This window comes from Ursus americanus, chromosome 21 (assembly GCF_024610735.1).
Source record: "Ursus americanus isolate L20-20 chromosome 21, mUrsAme1.1.p, whole genome shotgun sequence".
In the NCBI taxonomy this organism is placed as follows: Eukaryota; Metazoa; Chordata; class Mammalia; order Carnivora; family Ursidae; genus Ursus; species Ursus americanus.
In genome coordinates, this window is record NC_142147.1 from 35,918,697 (window position 1) to 35,927,879 (window position 9,183).

The following is a 9,183-nucleotide window of genomic DNA, read 5'->3' on the forward strand; positions in this document are numbered from 1 at the left end:
CTGCCCCGCTCTTCCTGAGTCAAATATTCCTGGTTCCACCAACTGCTCCTCTTAGGCCCCAGCATCCACACTACCTGGTTAGCATGGTCAAGACCCAAAGGCAGCGATCACTAGCAGCGGCAGCAAGAGCGACAAACCTTACAGACTGTGAACGGAATAACTGGTCGTATTTTTCTGTTAGCTGGCTCCTGTCTCAGTTAAAGGTGCGGCGCCTTAAAACAGTTGTGTATTGTATCATAGCAGGCCATATGTAAATTGTCTTCATCCCTAACTTCATCTTGGTTTTGTTATTTGTCCTTCATTCCTAGTCCCTCATCTTAAAGAACTGCTGTTTTGTGGTATTTTTATAAGCCAACTTAAAATCCCTTCTGAAACAAAAAAACAAAACAAAACAAAACGGAGGGGGGTGCCAAATGGCTAATTTTGGCTAGAGGCTTCAGGAAGACCTACGGTGGACAGTTTTCAATGTGGATCCTAAAATCAGCTGTGGGGCTGCTTCAATTGAGAACACCTGCATTAATCAGCTAAAGACATTTACCGCCCCCCCCCCCACGCTTAGCGGTTGGGGTGCTCTGCTGTGATGGGTACAGTGTGGGGCATCCTGGGGTGGCTCTAGACCTGCACCCCCTGACCCCTTCCCAGGCCTTCACTTCCAGGACCACTCCAGACTGGAGAACAGGGTCGTGGGAGCACCTGCCTTCCTCCCCTCCCAACTCCCTGGCCTGAAAGCCCACACCGGAAGTGGGATGTTGGCCAGGAGACCGCTCGATCTGTGCTCCACATCCTGGCAGCGGCTACTCGGGAGACTGGCGTTCCAATTGGCTGGGCACAGTGTCCCACATAGCTCTGCAGGCTCTCATTGGCCAGCAATGAGGCGGGGGCGGAGCTTGCCTTGGTTTGGCTGCGAAGCCACGTTCTCCTCACGCGGAGCCGCACCGGCACGTGTAAAAGGGCGCAGGCAGCGTGAGATCGGTCCCGCTGTCCTCTTTGGTCCCCGCATCTGACCATGGCTTCCGCAGCCGCCACCGGCTCAGGCGCGGATGACGGTGGCCGCAGGAAGCCCCGTTTGGCGGCGTCGTTGCAAATCAACCCCAGGCCCAGGCCCTGGCGGCCCACGGCCAGCCTGGGTCAAGATCCTTGGGAGCCTGCGGTCACCCCCAAGGCGGAGAATGACGGGGGGGGCGGACAGCCCCAGGCCTCGGCAGCAGGGGACGGTGGGCCCGGGGAGGAGGCCGGATTCGGGGAGCTGGGGGCAGCCTGGGCACGGGAAGAGTTGGGGGGGACAGATGGGGAGGTCCCCGAGGGTCTCTGTCCCCCCCGCAGGGCCTGCCGGGGACCTCCCGACGGCAGCCAGGCAGCTGGGCCTGCAGCTCAAGGACCCACCACAGGGCCAGGCCGTGGCCTTGCTCGCGCAGTATGCAGCCAGTCTGGGTGTCTCCCTGACCTTCGAAGAGGACCAGACAGCAGGTGAGGCCCGGTGGCCTGGGACCGCAGCGCTCCCTGGGCTAACCTCATATGAAGTAGAAGGGACTGTGAGCCTGGAGGGCCCTGGAGCCCAGGTGAACCTGCTGTGAGCCACAGGGTGCCAGGAGCTCCAGCTCCACCAGACAGCTAACTGGCAAAGTCACAGCAGGGGTAGGATTATCCCCATCTGAAGCTTGGAGAGGTTAACTAGCCAGCCTTTCAGCCCGGGTGTTTTTGAGGGCCACCTACATGCAATTACAGTTGCCATGCCAACATTGGAGCTACCTAAGTGAGGGCCCGCTCCTGACTGAAAGATGTTGTCAAGCACAGTTTGATAATGACAACAGTGCGAGGAGATGTGATGGTCAGCATGTCCTCTCCTCTTCCTCGGTGTGTCCCCGCACCTCTGACTCAAGATACACACAGCAATACCCCAGGTCCTAAATTCACGTTCCCAACCGTAAGGCAGAGCGTTCCCAGTTTCTAAGGAGATGGTAAGAGAATCTGTCTAGCTGTTGGGAGCATTTGTAAGACTGTCTAAGAGAACCCCAAATGAATAGCCTGAAAAAAGCTACCGTATTAAAAACGTACTTGGAACTTGTTTTAATCGGGGATGGTAAGACAGCAGGCACGATGATTGTCATGATGGAAGAATTAAGGACAGATCCCTAGGAAGGCACAGCTCGCCGTGCTGGGTCACAGGGGACGGGACCAGGGTTGGCCAGGAGGCAGAAGAGCGGGTAGAGAAGAATGCAGAGACTTTGTTGGGATTTTCTCGGAAGGGAATGGTTGAGGCAGGGTGGGTATGCTGGCTAAGCTTAGAATTGTGTAAGACAAGGCACTGAGTACGTTTTGGGGTTATGAGGGTGTCCCTAGTTGCCCTTTACCTACCACGCGGTGGTCTAGGGTTGATGGTCTGGGTATGAGCTCTGGATCGGTTGTTTTCTATGTCAGAGGTGTGTTTGAGGGGCACCTGGGGGGCTCAGTCAGTTGGGCATCTGCCTTCGGCTTGGGTCATGATCCCGGGGTCCTGGGATTGAGGTCCACATCAGGCTCCCTGCTCAGTGGGGAGTCTGCTTCTCTCTCTCCCTCTGCCCCTCCCTACCACTCCAGCCTGAGCTGTTCTGTAGCTGCGAGCAGCTCTAATCTCCTGTCACGTGGCATAGTTCCTCGGCCCACCTTTGTGTGCAGGACACTGAGGTTTTTGGAGAGTAAGGGCTGGTTGTTTTGTAGAAAATCCCTCCACTTGGGTTTGTTTCCTCGGGTTCCCAATCAGGTTATGATTGGGGTGGGGGGACTGCACTCGGTAACCTCGCATCCTTGGCTGCACGTCCCCCAGGAGGCCTGTGATCTGTCTGTCCTACCACTGCCGGTGTTAGCTGGGAGGGCCTCACTCGGATGAGGGGGGACCCCCCAGGGGTCTTCACTCCCCCCTCTGTGGTGAATCTGGCACCAGGGACTTCTCTGATCTCCTGCATCTGCTAGTTGGCATTCTGGATGCCCTTTTAAAGGGAGTAAACCTTGGTGCTAGCAAGGCTTGCTGAGATGCGGGCTCCCTTCTCAAAGGGCAGCCCTTTTGGGAAACAAGTTAGCAGCGATTACCAGCGAGAACCATGAACTGAAATAGGCTTACGCCCTTTCACCAAGTGATGCCAGTTTTCTTCTGCCTTGTGTCATAGTCACACCTGATACGATAGCATTTGGTGGATGAACCTTTCAAACTAGGAAAGAAACAGAGTGGTGTGGCTGGGGGCAGGCTGGGGGGTGCAGTAGGCACCACGGGCCACGCCTGCCCTTGCTGTGCGTCCTCTGTCACATGGGGTCCTATGGACCTACTGGGGAGGGGCTTGTCAGGATTCTCTGGGCTACAGCAAGCCTGGCACGCTGTGCCCAGGGCAGGCAGGAGCCCCATCTCCCTGTCACTCTGCTCATCCTTGCTGCCTGCGGCCGGGAGGGGTTGGTTCTCGGGACTCCGGCCATAAGCGTCTTTGCTCTTGACATCTTTGCCATGAGCATTTTCACCTGGTAACTAATTGGCCATAAGGCAGTTTTGCTGTGAAAGATAAAAAACTGGTGGACAGTTTTGTTTGACAGTTTGGTTTCATTGCTCCACTGACACACAAGCCCCATTTTAATATTCTGTAACTGTCAGCCCTCACAGAGGTCCGTACAGAGTTTGAAGCCCCATGTCCCAGAGAACTCTGGACTGTCCAGCACGGGGGACAATATGCCCGAGCAAACAACGGTGTAGACGCTTCCACAACACAAAACAGAACTCCATTACAAATACGCAGTCTCGTATTTGGAAACGGAGTCCTCTCTTAATGAAGAAAGAAATTTTAGCGAAAAAGCTAAAGTGTGCTGCCAAGCAAGGAGACAAATCAACAAGGAAATAAAAACATGTAAGACTGACGTGAACAAGAGGCTTTAAAGACAAGACCTCAGGTCCAGGCCACAAAATGAAACCTGTTCTTTGTGCACATTTTGAATGCGGTCAAACATTTTGTATTTTGTGCATTTTAGTTCTGTGGTTCATTTGTCATGTGTCCTTACGCCCTTCCTAATGAATACCCCTCTTATTTTTCCTGATTTTCTTTTATGGCAAAATTGCCTGACGGCCAATAGTTTCTCGGTGAAAGTAAGGGTGGGGTCAGGACGGAGCAGGCTGAGAGGGGCTGTGGCTCAGGTGGGCCCCTGACGGGGGTGGAGTGTGGGGCGCTGCTTCAGGGCCCCTCCTTCTGCAGACCCCTGCTCTCCCTTCTCGGGGCGGTGCGCGCCGAGCTGGACGGGCTGCTCTGCCCGGCAGGCAGTGCCACCAGCAAATCAGAGGCCAGACAGCAGGCGGCGCTCTCTGCCCTCCGGTACGTCCGGAGTCAGCTGGGGAGCCCAGGTAAGGGGCACAGGTGACCCAAGAGGGTGCGCCTGCAGGGCTGGGTTGTCGCAGAGACCATCTGGGCATCAAGACCTCGCCTGCAGGGAGCTGGGGAAGGGGGCTGTGAGCTGACCGCTGCCCTAATTCCTTTAAAGCCTGCCTACCCTGGGGGCACAGGGACTGCTAGAGGGGCAGCCCAGGAATTTGGGGCTGCTGGAACATGATCCCCCCTCACATTCCCACCAATGGAACTTCTTGGCTTCCAGAAGGATAAAGGACAGGCGGGCAGGCCCTGGTACCCATAGTAACCCACCCCTATCTTTCTTCCAGAGCCCCCAAAGGCCCCCAGCAAGCCTCCAGTCGCCCCTCTGAGTGTAGGTAGGTGGACCCCCATTGGCCCAAGCCCTGTGGTGAGGGGAGGGGTACAGTCTGTGGGATCCCCACCTCCACTCTCTCCCCAACCTGCAGAGAACATCCTGACCCACGAGCAGCGCTGTGCAGCCGTGGTCAGTGCTGGCTTTGACCGTCTGGTGGAGCAGACCTCACCGTACCGGGCCTGTAAGGGGACTGTGGCTGCCGTCATCTTGGAGAGAGGTAGGGCTTGCCCTGCCCCTACTTCGGGAACCCCCCCCTACACCCACATACCCACACACGCACCCACACACACACATACACCCCATGGTCCCCTTGCCTTTGCTGGCATGTGCTGGCATGTCTCTGCCCCCTTACCTTACAGAGGTCCCAGGCGCCAGGGGCCACGCCAAGGAGATCTATGAGCTGGTGGCGCTGGGCACAGGCAGCAGCAGCTGTGCCAGCTGGCTAGAATTCTCCGGGCGGCAGCTGCATGACTGCCACGGGCTGGTGGTAGCCCGCCGGGCCCTGCTCAGGTGAGGGGTGGGCCGGGCTGGCGCTTGGCAGCAGCCCGGGCAGCATGCAGGACCCCGCAGCCTGACCCGCTCCTCTGCCTGCCTCTCCCAGGTTCTTTTTCCGCCAGCTCCTGTTGGTGACACAGGGTGGCCCCAAGGGCAAGGAACGGTCGGTACTGGCCCCCCAGCCTGGGTCTGGGCCCCCCTTTGCCCTCAAGCCCCGGATCTTCCTGCACCTCTATGTCAGCAACACCCCCAAGGGAGCTGCTCATGACATCTAGTACGTGCGGGGCCCTGGCGGGGCCCTCAATTTGGCAGGGTTGGGCAGGGTGGCATGGGGGGGCCGGAAGAACTGCCCTCACTCTCGCGACCTACGCCTTTGCTCCCTCTGCTCTCCTTTGCAGCCTCCCACCAACCTCTGAGGGCAGCCTCCCGCAGAGCCCACCCTCCCGCCTGCAGGCCCATGTCTGTGGGGAGCTGAAGCCTGTGTGCTATGTGGCCCCCGCGCTCCGGGACACCCATGTGGGCTGCCTCTCCACCAGTGACAAGCTGGCTCGCTGGGCCGTGCTGGGGCTGGGTGGTGCCCTGCTCGCCCACTTCCTGCCCCCCCTCTATGCCACTAGCCTTGTCCTGGGTGAGGGTCCTGGGGAGGCTGGGGTGAGGGCTGAAGGTGGCATCTGGGTGGTGTGTGGGAGAGGGTGGTGGTGACTCAGACCTTGTCTTGTGCCTCTGTCCCCATAGCTGACCCCTGCCACGACCCCCCAACTGTGAGCAGGGCCATTCACAACCGGCCCAGTCTAGACAGGGTCTTGGGGCCGTGCCTGCCACCCCCCTATGCCCGTACCATGCTGCACCTGTTTGCAGGGCCCCCCGTGGCCCCCTTGGATCCTACCCCCAACACCTGTCATGGCCTGAGCCTCAACTGGAGCCTGGGGGACACCGACGTCGAGGTTGTAGATGTGGCCACCGGGCGTGTGAAGGCTGAGTAAGAAAGGCCCGTGGGCGGCATGGTGGTGAGGGGTCCAGATCTCCCTGCCCGTGGGGTAGGAGGGTGCATCCAGTTCCCAGCTTGGGTTCTGATCCTAGCTCTGTGACCTGTGACCGTGGCTGGCGTGTCTGTCACCCACCCTGTGACACCCATGAACCCCCCAAGATGGCGTGGTGAGAAAGGAGATAGCGTGAGAGCGTGGTGTGGGCCTGTTAGCTCAGTCTCCAGGCCTTCTCTCTCCATCTCCAGTGCCGGCCTCGGGTCCCCCTCCCGCCTCTGCAAGGCAGCCTTTCTCCGGGCCTTCCGCCAGGCTGCCAAAGCTCTCGGGAAGTCCCGCCTCCTGACCTTGAAGACCTATGAGGCAGCCAAGGTCAGTGCCTTGCCACCCCTCCAGTCCACTCTGTCCTGCACCCCCAGCAAGCATGCGGTCTCCACCCTCCTCCTGTCCTGTCCTAGGCTGGACCCTACCAGGATGCTCGCAGGCAGCTGTCCCTCCTCCTGGACCAGCAGGGCCTGGGGGCTTGGCCCTCGAAACCACTGGTGGGCAAATTCAGAGGCTGAAGCCCACATCCTGAGCGAGCTGGATCCTGCTGGAGGAGGGTCGCTTCTGGGGAGGGCTGGGGAGGTGCATGGGGGATGGGAGATGCGCAGGGCAAAGTTGGGGTTGCGGGGAGGGGCCTCCGTGGGGGGAGGGGCTGCTGCACATTCAGACTCGAATAAAGAGCAGTTTTCTGTGATTCTACGTGTTGTTGGCTCTTTTGGGAGAAGAGGGGAGCCTGCAGCCCTTCTGTTGAAGGATGCATGAGTGGGGCAGCTCCACCTAGCCAGCAGAGAGGTGGTCCAAGGAATGGAACAAGGTGGCGAGTTTTTCTAGGAGGCTGGGGGCAAAAAGTTATTGGCAAAAAAATAAAATGAAATAAGTAATTGTTCTGTGCACGGAGCTTTCTAGGGGAAAAAGCAAAATGTCATCATGCAGATCCACTCCTCTTTCTTTGGGGGGTAGGGAGGACCCAGGTGGCAGACTCATTGGCGGGGGCTGAAAAATCCCTGACGGACACGTTACGACTACCTTTTTGGGGCGGTTGAAACTGCAATTAGATTATGTGTTAAACCCCGGTTTGGGAACTAAGTCTAAGTGACACTGTTTGGGGACTGTGGGTTGTTTTTTTTTTTTTTTTAAGCACAGAATGACTTTAATGTGTCACCAGCCTGCCTGTGCGCTCCCGGGGAAGCCCTGTGTGTCCCGGGGCCGGGCTGGGGCAGCAAGCATGGGAGCATTTCTTCTTGGGTGTGATGGGGGCTCCCGCATCCATTCCTTTCCCAGTGATGTGGGGAACAAAGGCCGAAGAAAAATTATTACATCTCCTTACTCCCTCCAGCCCATGGACAAGTCCCTAAAACAGGCAGAGTGACGTTCCTCTAGGGGCTCAACTGCCCCCCCCATGCTGACCCTTTGCTGAGGGCAAAAGGCATTCCTAGCTGACCCCCCGACCCCCCACCAGGATCCTGTAAGCCTACTTCAACATATAAAAATTCCTTCAGAAACTTCCTTTATCTCTAAACCCCCCAAGATACTGTTGGCCATCATCCCCCAAGCATACAGCCCACCCAGATACATCTGAAGGGTCTCATGACTCAGGTTTCATTAGACGGTAATAAATGACCTCTTCCCAAGGTCCTAGAAACCTTGCTTCCAAAATTCCTTAGGGACTGACGCTATCCCTAACCCCCTCCCAAGTTGAAAGGATAGAATGGGCCACTCCTCAGGACCCTGGTGCAGCTCTTTCTGCCCATGGGTCCTGCCCCCGTGCTTTAATAAAGCCACCTTTTTGTTCCAAAGATGTCTCAAGAATCCTTTCTTGGCCTTTGGGCTTCGAACCCTAATGTTCTTTCCTACAACAGCTGGGGGAGAACAGACCACCCAGGCAGGCTCTCTGATTTACTTCTCTAGATGATTTGATGACCCAAGTGCACCGGAGCTCAGTGGCTGGTCAAGGCCACACACACCCAGGGGCAGAGAGGTAGCTTGGACCGAGGGGGCACCGTCCCAGGACTCCAGCATCAGCCCTGGCCTGCCCTCGCATGTTAACCCAGCTTCCCAAGGCCCACCTAGGGGAGCAGTGTGTAGTTCTGAATCTTAAGGAAATGTAGTAATCTTTCTCCTGTCCTGCCCATCTTCCAGCCTGGGCCTTCCCTCTGCTTGTCCGTGGCCGGGCTCCGTCCTCTTCAACCAAGGCCCCTGCCAAGGAGGGGAAAGGTGAGGGAGGGAGGTGGTGGTGGAGGACAGGCTGGCGGTTTGAGGGCTCCGCTGGTCCTGCGCCCGGGTCTTCAGGGATATTGCTCTGTTTAGCACCACTGACTCTGCTTCATAGGCCCTAGCATGGTCCCCACTTCACAGGGGCTGTCGCCCCTGACGTGAAGTAGAGTAACTTCTGGAAGAACACGTGGGTGGTCGGGTGGAGCTGCCTTCCCAGCCCTTCCACCCCTGGCACTGCTGCTGCTGGGGCTGGGTTTGCTCCCGTGACCTTGGACAGAACTCCCAGCAGCTTTTATAAAATAAGAACTGGACATTGGACAGTGGGAGGTGGGAGACGGGGATGCAGTCTTTGCCATTGAGAGAAAGTGCTCAGGTTGGAGTGCTTGGGGGGTGGCAGGGAGAAAGCTGCTGGCAGGAGGGGGAGGGAGGGAAGGGTGGGGGGGATGGGAAGAGGGAAGGGGGAGGGAAGGGGAGAGGGAGGGGAGGGGAGGATGGGGAGGGAAGGGGGAGGGTAAGGGGAGAGGGAGGGGAGGGGAGGATGGGGAGGGAAGGGGGAGGGTAAGGGGAGGAAGGGAGGGGGAGGGAGGAAGGGAGGGGGAGGGGAAGAGGGGGGAGGAGGGAGGTGAAGAGGGAGGGAGGGGAAGGGGATGGGGAGAGGGGAGGAGGGGGGAGGGAAAGGGAGGAGAAGGGGGAAGAGGGGAAGGGAGAAGGGACTGGAAGGAGGAGGGGAGAGGAG

At 58.0% G+C, this 9,183-nt stretch overlaps 1 protein-coding gene across 1 annotated transcript; it reads left to right on the plus strand.

The window, feature by feature from the left end:
• Positions 1–950: 950 nt before the first annotated feature.
• Positions 951–6,764, plus strand: ADAD2 (adenosine deaminase domain containing 2). Its single transcript, XM_087853351.1, has 10 exons — positions 951–1,214; positions 1,324–1,467; positions 4,667–4,714; positions 4,805–4,930; positions 5,073–5,223; positions 5,315–5,482; positions 5,607–5,836; positions 5,944–6,187; positions 6,440–6,560; positions 6,647–6,764. Exons 1-10 carry the CDS (start codon positions 1,007–1,009, stop codon positions 6,749–6,751), a joined length of 1,545 nt encoding a protein of 514 aa, XP_087709477.1. The 5' UTR covers positions 951–1,006; the 3' UTR covers positions 6,752–6,764.
• The last annotated feature ends 2,419 nt before the right edge of the window (positions 6,765–9,183 follow it).

Excerpts from the sequence above, each read along its gene's own strand:
- ADAD2 (XM_087853351.1), top strand. The coding sequence starts at position 1,007 with ATGGCTTCCGCAGCCGCCACCGGCTCAGGCGCGGATGACGGTGGCCGC. Across the intron at positions 1,215-1,323 it reads GGCCTCGGCAGCAGGGGACG|GGCCTGCCGGGGACCTCCCG; the intron begins GTGGGCCCGGGG and ends TCCCCCCCGCAG. Across the intron at positions 4,931-5,072 it reads TGCCGTCATCTTGGAGAGAG|AGGTCCCAGGCGCCAGGGGC; the intron begins GTAGGGCTTGCC and ends CTTACCTTACAG.